The 27,853-nt window shown below is 42.8% G+C and overlaps 1 protein-coding gene across 3 annotated transcripts; it reads right to left on the reverse strand.

The window, feature by feature from the left end:
- LOC111597622 (Down syndrome cell adhesion molecule-like protein Dscam2) lies at positions 1-27,846 on the reverse strand. 3 transcript variants are annotated; one of them, XM_023312419.2, is made up of 22 exons: positions 27,205-27,846; positions 22,727-23,059; positions 22,463-22,624; positions 21,453-21,599; positions 21,229-21,346; positions 19,666-20,114; positions 19,429-19,573; positions 14,634-14,785; positions 13,049-13,321; positions 12,180-12,467; positions 8,157-8,276; positions 7,427-7,600; positions 7,159-7,309; positions 6,818-7,098; positions 6,261-6,749; positions 4,891-6,207; positions 4,543-4,830; positions 4,361-4,483; positions 4,141-4,301; positions 3,554-3,680; positions 2,578-2,668; positions 1-1,548 (listed from the first exon to the last, which is right to left on the reverse strand). In XM_023312419.2, the coding sequence occupies exons 1-22, from the start codon at positions 27,251-27,253 to the stop codon at positions 1,134-1,136; spliced, it is 5,853 nt and encodes a 1,950-aa protein (XP_023168187.2). In that variant the 5' UTR covers positions 27,254-27,846; the 3' UTR covers positions 1-1,133. The 3 variants fall into 3 exon arrangements, with proteins under 3 accessions (XP_023168187.2, XP_030081813.1, XP_030081814.1); XM_030225953.1 differs by having other exon boundaries at positions 1,466-2,668; XM_030225954.1 differs by lacking the exon at positions 1-1,548 and having other exon boundaries at positions 2,614-2,983.
- Between the last annotated feature and the right edge of the window lie 7 nt (positions 27,847-27,853).

The following is a 27,853-nucleotide window of genomic DNA, read 5'->3' on the forward strand; positions in this document are numbered from 1 at the left end:
TTTCTTTTTTTTTTTTGTGACTATTTACAAAATGTAGCGCTAACAACTAGAGATTTTCTTGGAGTGTGACTGTATATATGTGTGTGAGTGTGTGAGTGTATACGTGTGTGTGTGTGTATGTACAGACATTTAGATTAATATTTTAGACATAAATATAAATATATTTGTACACATTGTATGTCTTGAGTTAATTATTAGTTTGAATTTCGTGTTTTAAATTCCTCGTTTTACAAGTGGAGAATGCGGAATCAATTCGAGAGAACTTACAAAAATATCTCAAGTGCCTAAACATTAGCTATATGTATGCAAGTTAAAAAAGAAACAGTTTTTGCATTGATCAAACCACAAAATTCGTACAACCTCTCTACATACATACATTCATAGAAAAACAGTTGGATTGTGAGTAGTACGAGTAATACGCGTTAGTATGCAATAGTATTCGAGTTACACGTCGTTAGTAGTTCGAGTTACACAAGTCGTTAGTACTTAACGCTAGATTAGATTAGATTAGATTAAGTTAGGTGTATAACGTATATATGCGTATAAATATATGAATCTATATACAACATTTTGGAAGTTCGATAACTGACCTGGGTTGTGGGTGCATGCCGTACAACATGCACAAATCGTAATTACCTATGTAGTTGTTATTAATATTTGTATATTTGTATATGTAATACGGTTATACGAGCGCTATGTGATTACGGGGAAATGGAGAGTAACAAATGGGATGTGTGTGCGTGTGTGTGTGCGTGTGCGTTGGGCGAGAGTCCTCGCCTCTCGATGGTTGTGCAAATAATTTTGATATTGATTGTCCGAAAGTTCTTGTGTTGTCTTTGTGTTGGGGTTAGGTTGTCAAACTGGTTACTGGGTCTATGCAGTGGACTGGGGCAGTGTGGACTTGGGGTAGAGCGGATGTAATGGGAGTTGTTGGCATTACAAAGATGTAGGTACGGCTCAGCTGTTGTTGTTGTTGTTGTTGTTGTTGCATACCTAAAATTCACTCAAGGAGTCTTAAGACTCACGAATGCTGCCCAAATTTTGTTTTATTTCAATTGATTGCAATCTGGTGGTCTATTGGCCCGACCTCATCCTAGCTGCTGATCAGGCTTGGATCAGATCTTACCAATGTCTCACACAGATATCGAATAATCCGATTTCTCGCTAAGCAATTTCTGGCCTGGAGCGGGTGAATGTTGTTGTGGGCGTTGCTGTTGTAGGGGCTGCTGTTGTTGCGGCTGTGGAGACTTTGAATGTGCTCGCTTGTGTGGTGGTTGCTGTTGCTGTTGCTGGTGCTGTTGTTGCTGACGCTGCTGCTGCTGCTGCTGCTGTTGCTGATGCTCCTGCTGTAATTGGGATGTGGTGGAATTGGGGCGCGACCACAGCGAGGAGCGCTGACCCAGCTTCAGCTTCTTAATCGTATCTACATCGCACTCAACCTCGGCCAGCTCAATGTGATCGCCCCCATCACGTTCGCCATGGTGGAAGGCGCCGGCGCTGCACTCGGCCTGCAGCTGCAGTGGATGCAGCGTGCGCAGGATGCCAGCTCTGCATGGTTTTGTAAGGGGAAGAAGAGTATCCAGAGTTGTTTGATACTATTTGAGTTTCTCTAGCAACCAACACTCAAGCATTCAGAATAACAGAGAGAGAGAGAGACTTAGTTGTGTTCAAGTGTTCCAAGTTGTGTACATGGTGGTTGTTGGTGGTGTGATGTGCTTGCTGGCTGCTGATTAATGGGCTCCCTCAGGTCCACACACCTCACCGTAGGCCAAGTCTCATGTGTGATCTATGGGATCCATATAGGTGCACGATATCTCGCCGCCATTATAGCCAAAGCTGCTACTATCAGCCCCGCCACCGCCGCCATACTCACTCCCCCCATTGGCCGTATCCTATTTGGGCAACGGCAGCGTTGGCGCCGTAAAGAACTTCGAGGACAGCAGAGCCGTCGAGGGATTCAGCAGGCCGGTGCCTGAGACACCGCCCTGATGTAGCTGCTGATGGTGGTTTTGGTGTGAGTCATGCGCGGGCATTATGGACTTGTGTGGAATGGGTCGAAACTGTGAAGAGGGTGGCATGCAAGTTACGGGCACAACAGATGCTAGGGTACTAACGCCTCCATCCAAGCCCAACAGCTCCTGGCCATTTGCATGCGTGGGCGTCGGCTCTAGCTGGTGGAGCTTGGGCTGGATCAACAGTGGCTGCTGTTGCTTCAAACTACTGCTACTACTGCACTGGGTCTGACTATGGTTGGGGTTTTGGTTCTGGTTCTGGTTCTGGCCGGGTTTGCTATTCGACTGTTGTTTGTGGAACTGTTTCTGGTGTTGTGTGCTTATCGATGGCGATTTGACCAACGTGGGTATGTGGCATTGTATGGAGTCTTGTGATTTGAATGTGCTCGAGATGGATTTCAGATTGCCGCTGCCGTTGCGCGGTGATAGAATTTTGTTCGAGTTGTTCACTGATGTGGCTGTGTTTGTGTTTGTGGCCGTGTTTGTGATGTTGTTGTTGCTTTTGTTGCTATTGTGATGACGCGGTGTAGTATTGGTGGAAAACTGATATTGCTGATGATGATACCTGGAGCGACCGCGTCGTGGTAATGATTTTTGTTCGGACATTGGTGACAGATCGGAGGATGTGCTTGATTGTGCTCCATGGTAGATGATGCCTGCATCGCATAGAGCATTAACGTTTCGGAAAGAGAGAAAGAAAGAAAGAAAATACGGGCAAATAGAGAATTGGCATGTGGATGGGGTAACACAAACTTAAGACTAATTTAACGCTAACCAGCGAACTTTACAATATTAATTAGTTTTTATTAGTCTGTCTTAGTTTACTTGCTCTTCATACTGGTCAAAGGTTATAGATTAGTTTATATAAGTGCATTGTGTGGCAAATGTGGTGCAAAGCGCGTTGATCTACTATAGATAAGTTATCGATATGTTGTGATTTGGAAATTGTTGTATTAGTCTAGAGTCTGAGTCTGCAAAGTAAAATAACGCAAAAAGAGAGAAAGAGAGCCAGTAGATTACTCCTTTTTATAAGTCCAAGTCCACTAAGAGCTAGGAGCTATTGCAGGAAATTATCTTAAAGCACCTGGAAACATCGCGCTACCAAAGCCTAACTTAGCTTTAATAGTTGCAACTAGAAATACATTACAAACTCTGGAAACCATACTCCAGATCTTTATTAGAAAAGACTCTAGTCGACAGTGCCGGACTAAGTGAGTAAATGTATGCGGACATCAGGATCCTAAAGTTAAATGTACTTGATATGTGTGTGTGCTAAACGCGAATAGCGAATGACCTAGAAAAAAGTAAACTAAATTTGCATTATTCATACGAGAAGTCATTATCTATGCCTTGCATAGGATAGTTCTCACAGACAAAACAACAGACAGTAGATGCAGTTCTATCAAGTATTTACTTTCTGGGCTGTCTGCCTCACGCATATGCTTATGCTTACACTAGAGTATATAGAGTATATCTGTAATCGATCTTCATATGCGATACTTCCCAGGTGCTGTGACTAGGACCAATGGGTTATGACTTACTGTGCTTGATCTTGCCCTCGTGCTGATTGGAAGACTCGGTGCGGCTGGAAGTCAGTTGATCCTGGTCGGACTCGGATTCCTCACTCTCTGGCTCTGTTTTGCGCGAGTGACGACGTCGATTCTTGGACTGCGCATAGAACAAAGCATAACATTAGCTGCGACTGGGTAGCTGACCGCCAATTACGACTAGCGACTACAAAAGCGCCTGGGGATGGTAAACGCTCTCAAACAAAACAAAGGATTAACTAAACCAAAAACTGGCATGTGACACGAGGCAGAGCGCTTCGCTCAATGCCCACATGATATACGGCATTGCACTTAATGGAACTTAGATAAAAGTAAGGCTCGAGCAGAGAAACAACATAAAAAGCACGTAGTATTCTATGGAAAAATACACACTAATTGTAGGTCTATTGCCCCCTATCGAGAGGGGGACACAGAAGTAGAGAGAGAGAGCTAAAATCAAAGAAATGAATAAACAAACGCACGATATTATGAAACGGTGAGGTTTGATAATAATTATGAATTGTCTTTTGTGGACGTTGGTTGTGGTGGTGGTGGTGATGGGTGGTGGTTGGTTTTAGTACCGCAACTGGTGGTGGCGACGAGCAGCCCTCTGCCAGAGCCCTCTCATGGTACATGAACGAGTGCAGCAGTGTATTGGCTGGACCGGCATGATGTGGCTGTGACATGTTGCCCGCTTCCGACAACTGGAAGGTGGCATACGGCGAAATGTCCTCAGAGGTTTCTGTGAAAAAGCCCTAGGCTTAGAGCCCGCTCGTGTCAACTGATTGAACAGACACTTACCCGGAATCTTGTCATTGTTCTGCATAGAAACCTTGTGTATGGTCGCATAGTAGCGCTCTCGCTGTGCCGCCTCGGAGTTGGCGCGATTCTCGAGCGACTCCTTTTGTATGTGATTGCTTTGTTCTGAGCCAGGCAAGACAGACTCTTAGTACATTACTAGATGCAGATGGGAGCTTACTTACTATGTCGGTAGCAAATGATAACCAAGGCTATGGTACAAATCATGCCAGAAACGGCAGCAATGCTGGGAATAAGCAGATTTACGTTCCCATAGAAAACACTCGGACCGCGCTGGCCGCGCTGCACGATCTCCGGTGGAGGCGGGTCACCGTCCTTGGTGAGTGTTACGAAGCTGAACTCGGCCTGCGACACGCCCGCCACATTGTGCGCCTCCATGCGCAGTTGATAGAGTGTCGACGGTTGCAGGTTGGAGATGACAACTCGACGTTGCGGCTTCAGAGCATTGGAGACTAAGACAGAAAATAAATATGATCAATTGTAGCTGCAACTTTAGTTGGGGTTCTACTCACCTAAAATCCATTCCTTGTCGGGGTCATCTGTGACCGCGCGATACTGAAGCACAAAATACATTAGGGGGCAGCCGTTGTCAGGCCAGGAGTGGAGTCGGATGAGCACCGACGTAGAGTTCGGGGCCAGCAAGCTTGTTGTGGCTGGCATACCGGGCGCCTGACCTTGCGTTCGTACATGCAGCATTATGCTTGCTGGAGAGCTGCCGACCTTGTTGTGAGCATTCAGATGTATCTGATAGGTGCTGCCGCAGACCAGGCCCTTCAGCTCGTGGCTGGAGGCGTGTCGTGAGAGCTGCATCTCATCAGTGTTGCCTGTGGCGCGCCGGTAGAACAAGGTGTAGCCTGTGATCGGCGCATTGCCAGTAAAGCCACACTTCCAGTGCATCAGAATGCTGCTCGATGTGGCGCTGGTCACATAGAGCACAGGGGCAGACGGTGGTACCTGCACGAGCAGCATGTGCGTAAGGCGATCCGTGCCGATGCCATTGTCCACCTGGCAGCTGTAGTTGCCGCCGTCGGCCAGCTGCAAGCTGGATATGATCAAGTCGCCGGTATCCAGCAGCTGTGAGTTGTGCAGGCCGCCTTGACGTAGCGCCACATCAGCTTTGAACCACTCGCGCTTGGGCTTGCCCACAGCAGTGCAGGGCAACGTAACTGTGGAGCGCCAAGGACGCACAACGGAACCACCGAAAGAAATTATTCTGGCTGGAACACGATTCGTGGTAATCTGGGAGACAACCCGTGAGCTCTTTCCCTCACCCACGCGAGTTGATGCTGTAACCCAGAACTGATACTCCATGTGGGGATGCAGATTTTTGGCCTCGTAATAGGCCTGTTGTGAGGGCAGACTACGCTTCTCATTGTTCAACTCCTCCCGGCCATTCACGACGCGTGTGTAGAGGCTGTACTTGGTGATGACGCCGTTGGGCTCGTTTGGCGATTGCCAGGATACGAAGAGTGACTGTGGTGAGCTGACAACAACTTTAATATCAGACGGTGCCTCGGGCACATCCTCTTCAGTGTGGCAGAAGAGTGGTTTGGAGAGGATGCCATCGCCCATGCGAGTGTGCGCCAATACCTGAATGCTGTAATTTGTGTACTTGCGCAGCCCAGTCAGCACAGTGGTCAAGGCAGTGGTCTTTCGCGACTCGACCTCATCCTTATTGGGCATAACGTCATCAATGATGGGCTCAAAGATGAGCTTGTAACCCTGCAGCAGACCGTTCGTATGATAAATTGGCGGTGGCTGCCACGAGACTTGCAGCGACTGGGACGTCAACGCAGCACAACGAACATCCTCCGGCGCCCGACTGGGCACTATAGAAGAAGCTTATTAATACTAAAGTTAGAGATCAAGAGTGCGAACTCACCATCTTCCATAGTTTGCGCCCCAGTTGGCTCTGACAGCGGACCAGGACCGACTTGATTGAAGGCCTGCACCACAATATTGTAGCGCGCAAATTTAGACAGACCACTGAGCAGTAGTTCTCCATTGCCGGCTTCACCATCGCCGGCAACGGATGTGAAGTTGTAGGCACTGTTGCCCGAGCTTATCAACTTGTAGCCCACATTGTAGCCCTGTATATCGCCGTGCCGCAACTCTGGCAAAGGCGCCGCCCAGCTAATGAGGAGTTCCGTGGAGGAAAGTGGACGTGCAGAAAGATTCAAAGGTGGCCCGGCCGGTCGTTGAGGCTCCGTGCGAACAATCAACTCCTGACTGGGTGCACTGCGCCCTGCATTGCCTTCAGCTATGACCCTGAACGCATAGCGAGTCGCCGGCTTCAGATTCTCGATTAATGCATTAAAGCTGGGTGGATCCTTGATTTCCATATGCTGCCACTGGTCGATGAAGAGAATGGCTAAAATAGAATAACGTAAATATAGAGACTTACGCCTGGTAATAATATGAGCATAATGTGTAGCTTACGATCTGCCTCGCGGTACTCCACTATATACTTCGACACATCGCCCGTGCTGACCGCCTTGGGCTGCCATTTGAGGTTCACAGATCGACTGCTTATCATGGCCGCCTCTAGTACACTGGGTGGCTGTGGTGGTTCCTGCACCTGCAGCTGCACAAGTTGCTGATCATTGCCATAGAGATTGCTGGCACGGCAGAAATATGGCCCACTGTCTGTGGCATCCACTGTGCGTATCTGTAGCTCCGCTGAAACACCATCCGGTGTGGCCTCCTGCTTAACCGAAATTCTGTGGGGATTTAAGATTGCTAAATCATTGAGCGCATGTTCGCCTTGTCACTCAACTCACTTGTAATTGGTTGACGGATTCAACGTATTCTTGCCCGAACGCATCCACACAATGTTAATCGGCTTGTCGCCGCTGACGGCGCATTGAAGCAGAGCCGTGTCGCCCTTTTTGACGGTGACCGAGCGCGAGGTAGAGGAGAAGTAAGGTGAGGCTGTGAAGCGATAGAATATTTCTCATATTTCAATGATACAAATGCAATTGAATCACATTTACTTTCGTTTCGTCACATAACCTTTCATTACGTTTAACATATACTCCTGATACTCACAATTTACTTTCAACTGTATGACCTTTCCAATGCCCGTGCCGATGCCATTGTTGGCCTGGCACAAATAGAATCCCTCACGATCCTCCTTCACATGCTGCAGCAGCATCGAGCCATTCCCTAATAGCTTGGTAAAGGGGCGTTCCCGAACCTCTTCATACTCGCCAGACTTGCTGCCTGTTGAGGATAATTCAACATTGACAGCAGGTAAGATGTTATGCTCCAAACAATTTTATATATAGTTTTTAGGAATTAAATAAATAATCTTAGTCTTAAATAATCTCTTCGCCCATCAGCGAAATCGCTTTCCGAATCCAACAATTTGTATCTTAGAAAACGTTTGCGGCTTTAAGTGAGATACTCGTAAAAAATGAACTTGACCTACCGATGCAAATTGAACCTCAGCAGTAGTCACAAAAAGTTATAACCTGAACTACTCAATACACATTTACATTCTAGAGCTCGAATGTGGATCTTCTTTGATTAGTTGTCTAAATGATTGTTCCTCTATAAACACTTATTTCCGAGTATTAAATAGCTCTCGTAAATATAATTTATATATAGAAATAATTAAGAAACACAAGTCTTATTCATAACCCGAATAATTGATGTGTAGAGACAGATAAACGACTTAAGCATTAGAGCTGGTTATTTTTATATTTACATTTTTTAAATTATATTCAAAAATATTTTAAGTAGTTTTTGATATCTTGGAAAAATGGACATATCTGACCTGTTGCCTTTTTCCAAACGATACTGGGCGTGGGCACACCCTGCGCCTGACAATGCAACATTATGTGACGATTGCGCTCCACATTCGCATCGGCTGGCTCGACGATCCAGCGAGGTGGCACTATGGAACGTATACGTAATATGAGACATGTGTAACCGGTGTAACTGAGTTATTCAATAAGGTTCAAATTAAGAATCCTCTAAGACATACAGAATAGTTATGAGAGAGAGAGTTATAGAGACAGTCAGAGAGAGATACAGAGAGGAAAAGTGAAGATATTTGGCAAAGTATAAACGGCAAAATAAGGTTTTGTGACTATTCAAATTGGTTGAGAGTAATAGAAAGGATTGTAGCGTATAGAAAACGATTCAACTAATGTACAGTTGGGCTTTTCATATTTTACTTATAATTGTAACAAAAGGTTTTTATGCAACTCAATCAAAATCGAAATAATTTAAACAGTCGATGCTTTTAAACCGGATGCTTTATTTTACATAAGATCCGTGAGGAAAACTCTTTAATGAGGTTGGTTGTTGTGCAAGGATTTTTTAGTCATATTTTAATTAATTTTTATTATTTCTGTTTCTATTTTGTTCGTTTATTAATTTATGTTTGTTTTTGTGCCCACGCTCTGCGGCTCGCTGTTTCGCAGTTTATTGTACAACAAAATTACAAAAAATAACTGCCTCTCGTTGTCTGGAAAATAAATAACAAAGGCATGCCAAGAACGTATTGGAAAATATTTGCATTAAAATGAAATTGCAACAAAAAACGACATAAATGGTTTATATGCACGACTATATGAGTTGTATTGTTAAGCACGCAGATGGAAATGAGAAACTTTATTGCGCAAATCAAAAACCAAATTGGCCTTCAATAATTAGTTTTTAAAAGCATGTGCCACGCCCACGCATGGCCACAAAGTGCATTTCAATCATTTATAAGGCCAATAATTGCTTTTTATCACAAACTCATTTAATATCCAGCCTTTTGCTTGTCAAGCAGTAATTGATACAAAAGAAAGAACGTAATGTTTATCATAAAGGAAATTAAGAGCAATAATTAAAAAGCATTTTGTAGTCTTGTTTGGTTTGGCTCTCTTGTGTTGTACATAAAGCGGGTTTGGGTATACGACAGCGCGTTGGTTAATAGCGACTAGTTGGAAAAAATCTTTGCACACAACAGCAGCCTGGGTAATTGGGCATTTAAAATAAATGAAATCAATGTACACACGCCTTGCCGATTTCATTTTCACCTCGTTTTCGCCAAGCGCCATTAGAAGTTCTAGTTTTGGCAAATTCGATAAGTGCATGAATAGATTACATAGTTATTGCTCATTCAAGCTTGGCGAAACCGGGCTGAAAACAATTTCGAAGGCCAACTGCGTTTAAGAACAGAGCAGAGAGCAAGCAAATCATAAATAAAATAAATTAAAAATCATTCTACTATGCACTATGCGCATGCATGGCAAATGGCAAATGGCAAATGGCAAACGGCAGCTGGCATTGCAAAAAAAAGAATTGCGGTAAATTATGTACAGTTACATGCAAAAAACAAAAGCCATTAACAGAGGAACGTGCAAAGTATTCTGCTGCTGCCACAACATGCCTCATTGCTATGGTACATTCATTGTCAACTACATTAGCAAATACTGCGAAGCTTTAAATTTCTATATTATTTGTAATTTGGTTTCACTGTACTTTTTATTCTGCAAAAAATATGCAGATTAAAAAGGTTTACACACTCACACACACACGCAGAAGCAAGGATAAAGAAAATGGCCATCACACTCGCACACACACACCCACACACACAGATACACAGAGTACACAGAGACACAGAGTGTCAGCAGTTAAACAGAGTCCCAAATTGAAGCATAAGCAGGGCATCTTCAGTGGTTTTATAGCTGATTCTGCTTTATCGGTTAGTTTGAATTTTTATTAATTAAGCACAGCACATTTATAGCTCAGAAGTAGCCATTCAATAAATTTGTTTTTGTATTAGTTAGCGATTTTTATTATTTGGTTTTTGGTGGGGGAGCGGGCAAACAGCAGCCGTTGTGCGCTAAGTTTTGAAGCTGCAAGTCCAAAAAAATGGCAGTAACAAGAAAGGGTACAAAAATGTGTATGCATTGTATTCTATACACAGCGAGAGAGTTGGCAACAAAAAGAGTTAAGCAAATAAGCAAATCAACGTTAAGCCAGCTAATGGTTTCATATTTACGTTTGAGCATTTGAAAAATTAAAATTAAGGCAAAATGTTCTAGAAGTGCGCTTTTCAAAGTAGCTTTATCTTGACGTGAGCAGGTTTACGTTGTACGTTAGCTGTCTTCAAAATTAATTAAGTTTTGATAGTTACCAGTAATGCATATCGACTTTCAAAAAGCGCATTTCAACAACGGCAGGCCGTAGTTTCTTTTGCAGTATACAAAGCGTTGTAAATGAAATACGCAACTCATCGAGATGACGTGTGTTGTTGTTTATTAAATGTGAGAATACTTAAATATATGTTTATAACAAATTTTGCGGTTTTGTTTACGAAGCGAATAAGAAGCAGTGCAGTTTATGAGGTTACCTGGTGAAACTGTTGTTAAAAAACCCACAGCGTGCCAAAGCGTCTTAAGGGTATGAGGATTTGTATAAATAATTTGGTGGTTGTTTTAAGCTGGGCAAATTCTGACAGTTGGATTTATTTAGGGTTTTGTTTCTTATTAAATTATTTGATCTTTTTTTTGTTTCTTCTTATTTTGGCAGAGCGAAACCGTCAAAAACAAAGCACCAAGAGTTAGGCAACGTTCAGTTACGATTCAGCTTGTGGGACACATGACAGGCATCAAAAAGCTTATTTCTTAGAAATGAAACGAATTAAATCAAAAACTCAAAACCATTAAGAAGCGCTTTTCTTGAATACATCAGCGAGAAAGCAAAATTATTATTTAGGGACGATTGTGAAAATTTAAGGTGGTTAATTAGTTCCTGTTTGGTGTTAAATGCGACAAATGTCTTAGTGAATTGGAGTATTAGTGTATTGGTGTATTGGTGTATTATTGTATTGGTGTATTGGACTATTGTTGCTGATTGTGTATTGGTGTATTGGTTTGTAACCTATTACGCTACCTTTGACCTGCAATAGAGCGGTATATTTGATCTCAGCTGCCGGATTCTTGGCCACACATGTATATTCGCCGGAATGCGTGGCCGACAGCGAGGGAATGCTCAGCAGAGAGCTATACTGATCGAGCATGGTGATATTCGCACCCAGCAGCTCGGGCAGCGGCTCGCCATCTTTAAGCCAGATAAGCTTCAATGGCGCATCGCCGCGAGAAACGCCACAAACAGTGCGCGTGCGCATGCCCTCGGCCAAGCCATCCTGAAAGGCGAACGGTTCTATGATCGGCGGTACTGCAAGAAGGAAAGAGCAACCAGAAATGTTAACAAATGTCACTGCCAGACCCCACAGTCTGTAACCGTAGTTAGCCATCGTATTCCCTTCCTTTTATTAAAGTTGCTCCCGCGCTGAGCTGCTGTTTGCTGTTTGATGCTTGATGATTGCTGTGGATGTTTCCTAATTAAAATTACATACATACATTCATATGTACAACTAAACCTTCGCAGTTTTGTTAAAGGATTGATAAACTCTACGAAATAGTATATTACTTGGTTGTACAAACATTCCAAAACTTGAAGTGAAAGTGATTTATAAAGATATACGATATGTTTAATAACAATATGTGGAGTAGCTAAATGCTGTTTCTTTAACATAATTTACAATTATATGTATATATATATATATATATATATATATATATATATATATTTCTATATAAATATATATAGATGTGTATATATATGTTTAAGGATGTTGCAGGACAAGTGAAATATCGTTTGTCGACTCGTTAGTGATGTTGATTACATTGAACAAAGTGCATACGAAAAACGCAACTACTTTTAACTAAAGATAATATTTGTAAAATATTTGATACATTGAATCTTATAGACGAGCATTCACAACTCAGTTCTTTACCATTAACCAAGAGCGCCTGTGAGTTCTCCACCTCCGCCGCCGAGTTGCGCACCACGCACGAATAGTTACCCGTGTGATCGCTGCCCAGGTTGTCAATGACCAGAATGCTATTATACTGATCCACCTGCTTGACGGACATGTGCTGAGTAGGATCGATGGGGCGGCCATCCTTGCGCCAATTGATGGTCAGCGGCAAATCGCCCTTCACCACGGAGCAGGTGAGTGAGGCGCGATCGCCCATGTTCAGTTGCAGTATTGATGTTTGAAAGGGACTTAAACGCGGCGGCACTGCAAGTGGTGTTGTCAAAGCAAACAAGAGTCAGAAAAGTGGGAGGAGCACCCTGTACTGAGCCAGCAATCAATGTAATTACAAAAACTTTAGCTCTGGCCCACTTCTCTGCACCGCTAATACGCAATGCTGATTGTGGCGACGACGGGTAAAATCTCGGAAAAAGGTTACAAATTATCAACATTTAATTAACGTTGCGCTTCATTAGCACGCGAATTCATTAATTAAAGTAAAAACAAAAAATTAGGAAAAAAGGGTCGCTGGCCAGGCAGCCATAAGCAAATGCGCTGACTCGTACTCCTCCACACTTTGGCTTGCTTTTTTTAATTTACAAACTTTTAAGCTGGGATTATTGCGCATATTTAATAAGGGTATAAGCAAATGCGGCATACACACCGAAATTAAAAGCGAAATCAAAACTTCAAGCTCCGTACAATCTACTTAATTTGCTGTAAATAATTAAAATGTAATTTTCACTTGGCGTCATCGGAGCTTTCAGTTGCTTGTCCCCTTGTCATCCGAGCTGTGAAGGAAACTGGCCAAATGGCCGACAGTTGGCACTCCACAAATATATACTAACCTATGACCGTCACCTCGCCGCTGCGACGAGCACTGTGACCCTGTTTGTTGCGGGCCCAGCACGTGTAAACCCCAGAGTCCGTGTGCTTCTGAACCGGGCTGATGGTCAGCGAGCCATCCGGCTGCACACGCTGGCGTATATCATCTGGAAGCTCGCGACCGCCGCGCTCCCAGTGTATCTCTTCGATGGGATAGCCGGCCACTGGGCATTTCAGATTCAATGTCTCACCCGAGACAGCTGTCACCTTGGGAATGAGGCGTATGTAGGGCAGACCTGCGGAGCGAGCGGTTGACAAATGTAAGTGCTTAACAGATTTGTGTACATGTTGCTCATTTAATAATGCAGCAAACAGCAAATATAACAGAAAGCAAGCAAACAAACAAAAAGTTGGATGCAGCAAAGGAAAAGGAAAGGCGGGAGGCAGCGCAAATGTAATATGCATATCCTGGCTGCCGACAGAGACTGACTCTGACTCTAAGCCATGCCGCCGAAACGCTTTTCGCTGTGCTCCTGCAAAATGCGGAAGGAAACAATGCAGCAAATGCCGCCTAGCAACAACAACAACTTAAACAACGCCCTCACAGTTACATGTTGTTGTTGTTATCGTTGTGTGGTGCTGCGGCTGCCGCTTATGCTTGTGGATTCTGCGGAGTATGCATAATTTTCAAGCATGTCATACGTGAGCGGTTTGGTGTCGCTGTCTGTGCCTGCGCCTGAGATTTTTGTAATCACCACCATTACCAAGTCGCGTAATCAGCGACACAGCAAGAATCCAAACAAGATGAGCACTGCTTTGAGATACTTGCGTGATGTAGGGTAAAGCACCGCACCTGACTAGCGTAATATGTGCTGCGCATATAAAAGTTGAGGAAAATCTACATACAATTTATATGAATTTATGAAAATTTCAAAATGCATTTTATCTGATATTCGTACATTCAATGTGGCGTAACAAACTATCGGAGGTACAGTACTTGTAGGAAAGACCTTTAGTGGGACTAACACTTTGGGAGTCAATATTATGAATAGCACTAGTAAGGGTAAGGGTATTCGAGCTTCGCGAAGTTGCAGATACATATTTTTTCTTGTTTAACTTTAAGCGCAAGCGTTGGGTACAAACATGGCGCACTTTTATATTTATTTTTGTAATGCTGTCATTTTGCTTGTGCTTCCCTCCGCTTAGCAACGCCATTTTGTTTGCCCGGCGACACAGAAATATTTGATTTTTTGTAAAAACAAGGTAGACGAGGCCCTCAGCGAGCAGAGCTCTCTGTTTGTGTGTACATGAGGGAATGCGCCTTGAACAACACTTTAGAGCTGCAAAGCAAACTGCAGCCAGAGAGATAGTTGGACGAGGAAGGCGCAAAGAGTAGAGAAGTGGAAACAAAGCGAAAGCGATGTAAAAAAATGGTGAGCCAAAGTAGGCAACACAAAATCACCAAAAAGAGGAGACCAAAAATACAAACAAAAACTGAGAGAACTGAAAAACGTTTAAGTGCATGTGTAAAGTAGCTGTTTACACACACACACACACACACATGTGCATAAGGTGCAGTTGTGTGTGTGTTGCGAATGTAGCACATACCATAAATATTCAAGCGAGCTGCATGCTCCACTCGACCCGCACGATTCTCAGCTATGCAGGAGTATTCACCGCCATCCTCGACCATGACATGGCTTATGTTAACATGACTAATTACATCTCCATGCACGGTGATGTATTGTCCGATCATAAATCTGTGAAAAGAAGACAAAAATACCATGAGAACACATGCATTAGTACGAAAGACATTTGAATGGGCCACACGTTGTATGCGCAATGCGCAATGCGCAATGCGATATTCATTTTATATTCGTTTTTATTTTGTTGCATATTTAAGCGTTCAGGCCAGGGGCATTAACGAGCAACTACATGCATATTAGTGAGTGTACAAGCCCATGTACATGCACACTCTCATGTATTTTTATTTGCACACTCTCAACGAGGCGCATCTCATATGCAGGCTGACCCAAATCCTTTGGCTGTCGGCTTCATTTGTTTTCGACACAACACGGCGAATACGTAACATTGCATTATTTAGCTGTAATGTAGTCTGTCTCTATGTCGTTCTGTCGCTCTGTCGTTCTGACAAGCTGTCAGGCTTAGCATACTTTCAGTCCTGTTTTCAATGTCATGTGCAACGCCCATAAGCCACAGCAACGGAGACATCACAGACTAGTTCCACTTAATGCGGCCATTACGTTGTCATGGCAAATAATGAGAAAAAAGGATTTTTGTGAGAGCTCAAGCTGGCATAAAGTCTATTTGTTTGCAAGCCGTCTTATTGGCGAATACATTAATTACAGCAAACAGTGCTCCGTATACGCCATATGGCTTTCACATAAACACACAGCCACCACATGCACAGCTCAACACACACGCGGCTTTGTGGCGTCTCATTGTTAAACGAGGCATCTCAGCCATGAGCCAGTGGCTCATTAGTTTGTGGACGACGCGCCAGCAACATTTCAATTGGCATTAGAGTTTGAGGAGGCGAAGTAATTACAATTTTAATTAACTTTTGCAGCTGTCCGGGGCAAGCTTTATAAAGGCAGCTCAGCGATCGTAAATGCACTTTCTTGGACGCTGATTTCCCCAGAAAGTGCAAAAGTCAACCGAAAAACTTAGCGGCTGGCGGCTGGCGGTTGGCACTTTATGAAGTGCCCCACAAGTCGCGCGACGCTTGTTACAAACAACAACAACTGTAGTTAAATGAAAATGAAGCTGCTCAAAACTCAGACGTACAAACACACAACCACACACACTCGCACACTCAAATCCTTAAATGCTCAGCCATGGACATGGATGCTAACTGCAACAATTGAGCGCATTGAAACAATGCCGGGACAAAATTGCAACAAAGTTGCACACATCCGCACATGGCAGAACGAAAGTGCCCCCGCCTCTGCCCGCTACAGAGTGGCAGCTTAAACGCCATTACGAAACTTTAAGCGGATGCGAGTGTGTGAGATGTCTGGCAGAGTCTATAAGTCGGCACAAGGGGCGGGACTGGCTGTGGCATAAAGCGCTTTGGTTGCAACAAAATAAACCTAATAGTTGGCGCAGCTTTTGTATGCTGTTTTAGTTGATTGTTGTGTAAATCCGCGTGTGTTTGTGTGTGTGTGTCTCCCGAGCAAGCTTTTAGGTGGCTTAATTTCGACAAAAAAAGTAGTTCAAGCAACAACTTAAGATTCAGTGCGAAGTGAAAAAGTTTGTCTGCAAACTTACAAAATTATGAATTTCAATTTGTATGAACTGAGATTTCACGTGGCGCACTGCAACTCGTTGACGGTTAAATGGATAATATAAGCACGCTTATAACTTTTATAGATAGCAAATTTCTTAAAAGGACATTTATTACGCCCTTAATATAGCTCAATAATTGATCCTATTTAACTAAAGCACATTAAGCTACATTAAATTAAAAACTTTTGACATTTGAAAAGGGTTGACCAAGTCCGTTCAAATGAAGAAGTTTTTCAGAAAGTCACGAAAATATATATATCTACAAGAACGCAAAAAACCGAAATTATATAAATTTACTCTTCAAGTTATCGTTGTTCCAAAGTAAATGGGTTTTACAAAGTATATTTCTAACCATTTTAAATGCACAACATTAAACTGAATATTTGAGTAAATTAGAAGTTATTTTTGAAATGAAGGATGTGTTGAAAATGCGTTGATATATTGTGACGGATAAGTATACAAATGATAAAGTTGTGTACTCTACATGTATTCATATATAATTTATCAATACTTTGTTAGGAAAAACTATAATAGCAGCTCGAAATGGCGAAGTGAAAAATTTTCTGCAATGTGATTTATTTATTTATTTAAAGACGTTGACGAGTGTCAACAAAAAAGTGAGAGCTAAAATATTATTGTTGGTATTTTATTTGCTGTAGTGCGCAAGCTATCACCCAGTACAGCAAAATAGAGTCAGTTATGATTCGATTGTTGTTAGTGGAAACTTAAGAATATTCCCACAAAATTCTTAATTGTGTTGGCTTAGAACATTTTACATGTTTTAAGAGCTGGCACTAGTTTGAGCTTTAATTAAAATTTGCGCAATGACCCTGGCAATAGGCAAATGCTCTGCTTATTTATATAAACTTATACACAACTTTCTATTCGGGGCGCACTTAACGCCGAATTACTCAATCCAAAATTACACATACTTGCTCCAGACAGCCTGCAGCTGTAGACAAGCGCAGCATGAGCATACATGACGAGCGAGTAAGCGGCGACGCCTTCAATGTTGCCACACACTACATGCCTCCGACAAACTTCTCCAAATGGCGTAAAATGAGCGTTTGAGTGTTGCGTTACCTCGTGCGCGCAATCATTTAATTTCCGCCCCAAGGCGTCAGCTCCAGCTCCCACTGCTCGCCGAGCTCCGGCATAGCCTGCCTGCGTGCTTGCCTGCCTGCCTGCCTGCCTGGCTGGCTGGCTGTCTGTCTTCCTGCCAATCTCTCTGTCTGTCAGCCTGTTTGCCCGACTGTCTGGCTGGCTGTCTGCGTGTTTATTAAATAAATACAGTTACCAAGTTGATATACCTTTAAACCGAATAATGTAAACCACTTAAAACTCGGCAATTACAACAAGCGACGATACCAACGGAATGTTTGCAGCATTGCCGAGCAGTTGCAAATTAGGTTGCCAGCACCTTATACACGGGCATCTGCAGGAGTATAATGCCTCATGGCATTATTTGTCAAAATTGTGTTGCTTAAATAACTTTTAAATTGAAGCCAAGGGCCAAGAGAGCCGAGTATCAGCAAGTTTTGTGCAAACTTTAGCACTGGCCACTCGAAAATACTTGTAATCAATTTGTGCCCTGTGGTCGAGCAAACTCCTCGAAAAGTGCTGGACATATTCAAATGAAGCACAACGAAAAAGAGCTGACCACTTGAACAAAACATATTCATGGCAAAGTCTCAAGCACGTTACATGAATAATGTTTTTGAATATTTGAAGTTCAATTCGTCATGTGCTGAAGAGTGACAGATGTTGCTGATGCGAGCCATTACCTCCCTTGGCAACATTCAGTCTTTATAATAAAAAAGGAATTTATATAAGACTGTCTTGGTTTTCTATTTCTACGAATCTTTTCGACAAATGACTATCTCAGATATGATTTCTAAATTGTTGCAGGAATATATAATTTAAAATGTGTTTAAAGTCTTACAAAAAGCAAAATTGAAATGCCAGTTAAAGGAGTTTCGTGGTGATACATACTCTTTCATGTAACTATTTGTAACTTTCTGGTCGCCTTTTGGTCAGCACATGACATTAGTTTTAATTAAAAACAGCAGCTGCAACACAGGACAGCAACGAAGTGAAGTCAGTAGCTAGCTGAGGCGCTGCTGTGATTTTTTCATTGGACAGCAAAGAGAACAAACTAAACGACAGCCAAAGTCAATGTTAATAAAAAGAACTGGGGCCATTTTTAATCAACAGCAGAAGTCAACAACGGACCAACTTTGACTTGCAAATCATTACAGACGTAACTCAAACAATTAGTGGCAGCTGCCAACAAACTGAAAATGAAGTGCGGACTGAAGGGAGTGTAAAATGTCATAGTAAAAATCAAATGAAATGCCAGTGACAATGTCAAAACAGCGTCATCAAAGCCAGACCAGCTTTGGCACGGGTACGAACAGAAAAGGCAAAGAATGGGTAAGGGAGATGCAGCCAATCAGTCGATGTGCTGTTGCAATTTATTTGTTTGTGGCAAATAAAGGCAACTACTTGGATCGCTTGACCGTTGAATGCAAATGTCAATGTCATTAAAGAGCCACTGGGAATTTAATAAGCAGTTGAGAGTTGTCAGTTGGCAGTTCACAGATCGCAGCTGGCAATTGGAAATTTCTATTGGTTGTTGGCTCTTGGCCAGACTAAAAATGTAATTAAATGCGTAAGGCAAACAACACACTTGCCGAGCCTTAATTAACAAATAGAAAGGCAAAGTCGGAACCTTGGCCAGACACAAGAGTGGGCCATGCCAAGTCTTTAGACCGTTGCCTGTGGCTGTGCCCCGCCAAAGAGTGAATGAACGTTGAAGCCGGCGCCGACCCGCGCACTCAGTAGGCACGGCAACTGGCAGTCGGCAACCGACAGCTACTTTCTATACGTGCGATGTTTTAAAAGCCAAATGCTAAAAAAATGCAAAGAGAAAAATATACACAACGAGCGCAATAAATGCAGCTTCCGCCGCATTTTTTTCTTTCTGTTCATTTTCCTCTTTTTTTTTGCGGTGCCACCCACAGAGTTGGCAATAGTCGAGCTTCACCCACCGCCTAGTGCGCTGGCGGAGCCCGTTTTCAACAAGTTCAATTACCTTCCGTTTGATGGCAGAGGAAATCCGTCCAATGTCCATGAAATTTGCGGGGATGGATTGCCGGCTGCAGAGCATTTCAGACTTACAGCGGGTCCCGGCTGCAGCGTTTGCTCAATGAAGCTATAGAGTAGCACGGGTGGAGCATCTGCAAGGCCAATGTGGTTGCGGATATTCATATAAATATTTTAGCTGCAATTACTTGGCGGCTGTTCCCAATTCTTGGTCACTGCTACTTACCGCCCAGCTGCAGCTCAGCAGTGGCCTGAAATGTATCGCCCTCGGGCCGTCGCACTACACACTGGTACATGCCGCGATTCTCACGACTCACGCGCGGCACCACCAACGTGTCCTCGATGCGACCGGATGAAGGCAGCTGCCGTCCGTCCTTGTACCACAGGATGTTCTGCATGCCCACGGGGCTGCCGTTGCTGGTCACCAGGCAGCGGAACTCAGCCGTGCCTCCCATATGCACGCTCAATACATTCGGCGAGATTTCCACTTGTATGGGCGTGGCCACAGTCAGCCGCAGTTCAGCACTAGCCTCGCCACCCACATTACTGGCTGTGCACTTGTAGACGCCGGAATCCTCGCCAGTGACCGCTTCAATAGCCAGTATGGGCCCAAGTAGTCGCACCCGCGGGCCGCTTAGAACAGGCAGCGGGCCAGCTCCGTTTTGAGTATACCAACTAAGAAATGGAATACAAAGACATTAAGTATGAATGCCGGTTGGAAAATAACTTTGTAAACATGTGGAAGTAACAAGAGAACTAATTTATGTGCATTTTCCAAGAATTAGCTTGAAGAGCAAGGGAAATAGAAAGAATTATTCTGCGACAATTACGATCGTAAATCCCAACCCCAGCTTAATCCAACTATTTAAATAATTAAAGTAAGCTTCGCCCACACAGATGAGTTCAGGGCTTTCGTATCTGTCCCTGTGTCTGAATGTTTTATCTAGTCTGCCTTTGTTGAATGTTGCATTAATCCCAATGGTTGGCTCATTTGCCAATGTGTCTGTCGCTGTCTACCCGCCTGTCTCCCGACTTTATTAATTATGAAATGGCTACAGTTTTATTTTTCTTGTTTTTTTTTCTGTTTTATTTGCTGCTCAGCAATCTATCCATCTATCTGACAGTGGTTTGGCTTCCCTCATAGATTCTTTTGTTTCGCGTTTACAGTCTGGCATTGTATCTCGGAAATTTACAGCCGCTGCCTCCGCTGTCGGCTGCCAGCTGCCGACAGCCGACTGCCGACTGCCGACTACCGGTAGCCGGGTGCCGTGCAGCGAAAGTTTTTTATTACTTGTCTGCTTATCAAAGCGTAATTATGTGTGCACATGTGTCCTACACCTACCTCTAGTCTGCCTCCCTGACAGTTTAACGGCTACAGACACACATACATAGGTATGCATATATTCCTTTCACAATAATTCCACACACAAACACGTTAAGCCAACGCAGCGTTATCTACATCACAGTGGCATCCAGCGATCGAGTTCACAGTCCAACTTTAAGGTAGACAACGCTCAACTTCATATTTTAATTAGCGTTCCATGGCTGATAACTCTCTCGACACATTTTACACAATCACTGGCCATGCTCCAGCGGCCACAATTTTATTTATATGCTTGCAAGCCCTAAACGCTCACACACACAGGACACCTATTTGTATGGGTGTGAATGTATATGCGTTCCAATTAACTCATACAAAGGCAGTGCTGTCAACGTCAAAAGTTTCACCTGTAATGTCTAGCTGGCTGGCAGTGGCAGCCATCGATTTTACGCCCTGCTCTTTACCTACCTGTATTCGGGCGAAGGGCAACCCTGCGCCACGCACAACAGCACCGCGCCCTCATCCTGCGAGACCTGCACGTGAGATGTGTGCTCCACAACGCTCGGTGAGATGATGCCGCGATGCGCTGTATGAGTAGAGATTGACATTGGTTAGTCTTGATGTTAGCTCTGTACATCTGTGTGTGAGTGTCTCTTTGTGTATCAGCCAGTTGCTGTGATTGGGTCACTCACAATTAATACGCAATCGCGTGGGCGAGCTGACAAGAACCTGACGGGTGAGCCGATGCATGCTGCGACACCGGAAGGACTGCGACTCATCACTCTCCTGCAGATTGTGAATGAGCAGCTCACCAGTTGGCAGCAAATGGAATTTACCATCTGTAAAATAAGGAAATAGAGAATTAATCCGTGGTGATATGAAAGAAAATCGTATGGCTGCAAATTGTCTGATGCACCGAAGTTGTCAAAGAAACAAAAATAAAATAATAAAAGCAAAACGAAATTCATAAAAAAAGCAAAAAAAATGATCATATTCTTAATAAAATATAACCATGTTTTGAAGGAGCAAGCTTTAAATAAATAGTTTTATTATTAAATTTGTTATATACTCATAGATGATTAAAATGCAAAAGTAAAAGGCAAATTACTAAATATTTTTGGCCGACTTATAAATCGAAATTTAATATAATAATAAATGGATACATAGAATCTGATTTTTAGTCTAGGTAAATGAATATCTCTATTTAAAATTGCTGCGTCAAATAGACATTTAAACAAGTCTGCGATACTTGAATTTTATAAAGCTGCATCGCTAAGCGCTTGCCAAAGGCTTAACTACTTATCATTGCGCAGAGTTGCACCTTTGTTGGGACAGGGTTAAGGCAAGTTAAAAGCTCTTCTCAAATTGCCAAAGGACAATGTTAATTATGCATCAAAGCATAGGGCATAACACACGCGCATACTTAAACATACTCACACTCACACTCACGCACACTAACACACACATGCACACGCATTATGGTATATAGGCAAAGCGATGGTAGTTAAGCAGGCAAATACTGAAAACAAACAATGCACTTTGTTGGCTTGGTAAGCCGCTACAGGGACAAGGATGCAGGCGAGCACCGAGGACCGAGGACTGATGACGAGCCTGCGACTTCAGTTGAAGCCACGTCAGCAGCAGACATACAGACAGTGAGACAGATAGACGTTGCACAAGTATGAACGCCGGCGTTACTTACCGCCTTGTAGCGAGGGATAGATGTAGATAGCGGGTTCATGAACCCACGAGACCACTCGTACCAATTCCTTGACAAACGTGGGCACCACACAACGCAAAATGGCTGTGCAGCCGCGCGAAGCGGATAATACCTCCACATCCACTTTGTAGGCCTGGGCCACGACTGCCACAAAAGTACGAAAAATGTGAAAATACAAAAATATGCACAACTACATACATACATATGTGTCTATATATGATGCATTTTAGCTGACTTAAAACTTACCCGCCCGCACTTGGACGTCGCGCGACACAATGCGACCCACAGAGTTGCTAGCAATGCAGCGATATATCGTATTATGTATATCCTGATGATAGGCAGCCGCAGCAAAGGGCATTAGCACGAGCGTGCCATTTCGGAGCACACGACGCACGCCATGAATCTCTGTAACCGCCGTGCCATCCGCATGCACCCAATCGATCGTTGGCTGGGGACTGCCCGAGGCGGAGCAATCCAGCCAGCCGCCGGACGAGTTGGAGAACTCAACGCGACCCGGAGGCTCCATGACAAAGCCGGGACCACGCAAATGTGTTTCAAAGGGCTCGCTAATCGTTGCATCTGTAAAAATAAATCGAGAATATAAATATATATATGTATATATGAGTATAGAATGCTATTATATATACATTTAAAAATAAATAACAGTCCCATATAGGCAATTTCCTTTCCAAAAGTAACGCACTAAGAAACTTTTAATAATCCTTCAAAAATCATCAGCAAAGAAATATGAAACCCAAATATCTTGAAAGGCAATTAAATTGTGTGCCATTTAAATATTCATAGAGCAATTCTTATTTCTCAAAGTTCCATTAGCCTGCATTAAACTGAACCCCTTTAAGGGGTACTTAAAATCTTTTATATTTCATCAAGCAAGCTTTCCATTTAAGTCCATTTCAATGTACTTTCCCGCCTGCATGCCGCTTTGCAAACAGATTGCGCCTTATCTTAAATAAGAATAACATTTTTGTCTATGGCTTGGGTATATTTTTCTCTCTGTGCATACGTACACATATACTCGCATATATTTTATATGTAGCTGTGTATGTATTTCTCAAATTGACATTTCGCTTCAAATTCCACATGAATACGCCTCGGCTGTCAGTGCCACCCAAGCGGCTGCCCCTGCGGCGCTCAACAAATCCTTGCAACTCGTTCAAGTCTGGCACTAGGAGCCTCTTACTCCTGGCCACCTGCCCCGCTCGCTTGGCTGTTCCGCACCGTCAAGTCATTGTGTCTGCAATTAGAGTTGTTTTTGTTCTTTTTGCTTTTGTATATTTTTTTTATTTTTGTTGTTTTTGTTGCTATGCCTGGCCAGTCGCTTTTTGTTTTATGCTTGGTATCATGGATTTTTATGTTACTTCTTTCTGGTTTCATTTTTCTGCTCGTCTCTCTGGTCCGTGTTCGTTTCAGTTCGCTTTTCCCCTCTGATTTCATGGCTCCCGCTGTTTGGGAGCGAGCAGGACGAGGCCTCTGCCAGGCCATAAAATTATTGCAAGTATGTCTTGAGTACGCTTGGCACTCGGTATATTTTTTGTTTCGGCTAGAAAGGGTATATTTTACGAGCATGTGCCGCAAAGCGCACACACATGTCTGCGTGTGTGTGTGTGTGGGTGTGCGAGTTAGCTGCTGTATATATGTGTGTATGGCTGTGTGTGTGTGTGTATACATCCACTTGTAGGTTTTTTATTCTTTCCTGTGAAAACAAAGAGTCTACGCTGCGAGCGCTGCTGTGCGTCTGTTCTGTTTTCCTGTCTTTGTATGCCTTGTACCGACCAAGTACGTCTTCTTCTTCATCTTCGTCTTATTCTTTTAGCACCTCAACTTGGGCTTATTGCTGCGGCTTAACTGACGAATTCGACGTTCACGCGAATATTTTCGATTTGGGTTGTGCGGATTTAACGCCAAAGCCATGAAACAATTTAAGACATCTGGGATTCAGGGTGACACATAAAGAATTACATTCAGTTTCCCCTGAAGGCCGAAACTCCTAAACTATACTTTCAAAGTGTAGAATATATATATATAAATAAAGCTTATTTAAGAACTTCGTTCCAATTTCAGTATATATATCTATATATAGTCTTGAAATATAATGGAATAGCCATCGTCAAGATATCCACAGTAAGATACATAATAAATTTAGAAGGCTTTTAAAGCTGTTGCAATTTTACAACTTGTCAAACTGGCTACCAGTTCGTTGCACTCCCTTAGCTGCAGCAGCAACAGCAGCTGTAAGTGCAGCCGCGGTTGGCTTCTGCATCCTTCAAAGCTTTTCTTCGAATTTCCGCTCGAGTTTTTCGTCTCACTTTTCCACTGACTTTCATTTGGAATATGAGTGTGTTTCTCATCAACTTGGCGACTTGAGGGGTTGTTTTTGCGAGGCGACTCAGACTGTGTTTTTCTCTTCTGGATTATGCCCTTTTGGCACTTTTTGAAATTATTTCTTTTTCCTTTGAGCTTTGCGTGTGAGTAAGTTGTGTAGTTCTGTTGTTTATGATTCTGCAAACATGCTACATAAAGGCCTAGCCGTAAAAACAGCCTGAGGTATCCACACATTTTGATAGCCTCAAAACTAGCAGTTTCCAATTCGTATTAAAGCTGCGCGGCAAACACTTTAAAGAATGTTCGCAGCTGCGGAAATACTCAGCTGAAGTACTGCCAGTTGGTACCGGCACCGGAAATGATGGGCTGTGCCCTCTACGTAATCAACCCAGAAAACAGGAAATTCAATTTTTATGCGCTAAAACAAGCAAAGAAACGTCAACACATACAAACACGCGCCGGCACACTCATAGCAATGCGTATTTTCAGTTCAATACTGTTCTGGCCTAAAGTTGAAAGAACTTAAAACGTTTACAGACCAACGCGCATTCAGCAAGAACAATAATAACAACGGCAACTGTAATAATAATTGTAAATAACTTTTTTATGTTGGACCGACTGGAAACCAAAGAGATGGCCCTAAGCCCCTTTAAAGCCGAATTGCACACGAAACAGAAGCAAAGTAAAGCAAAAAAGGAAATCCAAAAAAGGCCACTGGATGGGAAAATTAAAATGTTTTAGCGCAAATTGTTTTTCGACAAAGAGCAGAACCAATTCCCACAAAAAATAGATATTTACCGAGTTAAAATGCTATTAAATTGAAAAATTTATTTTAAAGGCCGGACAACTACATTTTTAAATAAAATCATATATTTTATTGCAAATATTATTTAGGATTTTGAAAATAATTTTGTCATTTGAGATGTGAACGGAAAGAGCACAAGCTAGCCCATATAGGATGATGTCTAGGGTTTAGCTTAGGACCATTTTTCATTTTGATTTCGTAGCCAGCTGCGCTCTGATTGACCTCTGCCTAGACGAGCATTTGACATGAAGTTGAGGCGAACATTATTAATCCCACACGAAATTAAAGCGTTTGTCACAAAAGATTTAAAATACAATCAATCTGACGCAGCAACAGCCCAGTTTAAGCCAATCGCAAAATTCCATAATTTTGTTGTTACAGTTTTGTGGATAAACCACTTTCTGGGCTAACCTCGGCTGGTCTGGGCCATATCGAATTTTGGGGATAATCGAATTCTTGTTGTTTTCGGTGCTGAGTTTAAGCAGCGCATTAGATTTTATGTTTATTTTTATCCGCATGAAAATGAAATAACAACGTAAAAAATGCGAACGCCCTTCAGATATTGAGCAACAATTTCATTTGCATATTTTTCATTCGCTTCAAGCTCAGCTAGAGTGCGAAATCATACTATGTATATGTATTCATGGAACATCTATAGGTACGTCAGTTATTATTGCCAGAGCCATCATAAATATGAAAACAGTCAGGCTAGGCAATGAAAATTGGAAAATATCAAATTTCCAAAAGCTTCCTTATGTGCCTGTGTATGTGTGTGTATTGTGTGAACAATTTGATGGGTCTACTGTGGTTCGATCGACTCTGCTCTGACTCTGCTTCTGACACATTTCATTAGTCCGCTATGCACACACACACACACACACACTCACACTCAAGTTGTGTAGCATAAATTGACGCCTGGGTTTTTATCATAAGGCAATTTCATATTATGTATACGCAGTTTGCGCGTTGGCTGGTTTAGTTTTTGTTGTTATGACCGTCATTTTATGGGCTTGACGTAACATAAACGGACGAAATCATTTGCACTTAGTTCGTAGAGTAAATGCTTGGTCATAAATTATGCTAACACCTCTCTCTGAAAGCGTTTGTATTCATGTGAGCCCTTATGATTTATGTAGCTGCTAGGCTCAAACCTCAGCAAAATATTACATATATAGTTCAACTTCTTGAATCGGCAATACTTTATTAAAGCAATCGGCATGAAATATAGTGTCTGTGGCTTAATTAAGCATAGCATGAATCTTTTATATGTTCAAGCGAATTAAATATCGTAAAGCGCATAAGATAGGCCTAAAAGTTTCTTCGGTTGGCCGTTCGTCAAATATCCGTTAAATCTCTGAAAATCCTTATGAGCTTAGGCGCCTTTTAGAATAATAAGTTTTGGAGCGCGCAAAAGGAAAATATGCCAACAGCTGTTGATAGGTATTCAAAGCACACACTCAAACACAAATCTAAGCATACTTTGCGGCGCATTCCTAGCGTTTCGACAAAGTAATCCTATGGGCTATGGGGAAGAGAATGAGAGGGAAAGATGAAAAGCGAGGCGAGTTGCACCTACCAAACCTGAGCAGCAAACAAATCACAAAAAGGCGGCTACTAATCCACATGCTTTCCGGTTTCCTGTTTTGATTTTAGTTTTACTATTCGTTTCTTCTTCGTTTGTTTTTGTTATGGTTTGGCTTGGTTTGTTATGGTATTGTTGAATTAGCAAAGATTGCTTTTTGGTTCACGAAATTTTGTTTCAAACTGAGATGCACTGTCGAACGGATTTACATTTTAGACACTTGTTTTTTGTTGTTTTGGCACCAATGTTGTGTAGTGACTGCTAAGACTAAATGCTGATGATTTGTTGATTTTATGATGTTAGCGATTTTCTTTAATAGCCGGCACACTCCGATCACAAGCGCGCACTCACAACCTCGCTCAACAATCCTGTCCAGGCAACTGCACGCGTGCAAAGATTCGAGTTGACTGCGATGCCTTTTCCACAAGCTTGTCAAACTCTTCGTTGCGTTTCTCGGATTCTGTACTCTCTTTGCCGTGCTCTTTGACTAAGCGAATTCACCACACATTCGAAATGACTACCACTTGAACTCGTACTCGAACCGCTCGCACTCAAAGCCAAGCACAGCACTCACTTACAGCACTCACTGTACACTCAGCTTCCGCATTTCATGAACCGCCAGAGCCGTGCGTATCCTACGAGC

Source organism: Drosophila hydei, unplaced genomic scaffold (assembly GCF_003285905.1).
Source record: "Drosophila hydei strain 15085-1641.00,03,60 unplaced genomic scaffold, DhydRS2 tig00000001-arrow-pilon, whole genome shotgun sequence".
NCBI classification, from domain to species: domain Eukaryota; kingdom Metazoa; phylum Arthropoda; class Insecta; order Diptera; family Drosophilidae; genus Drosophila; species Drosophila hydei.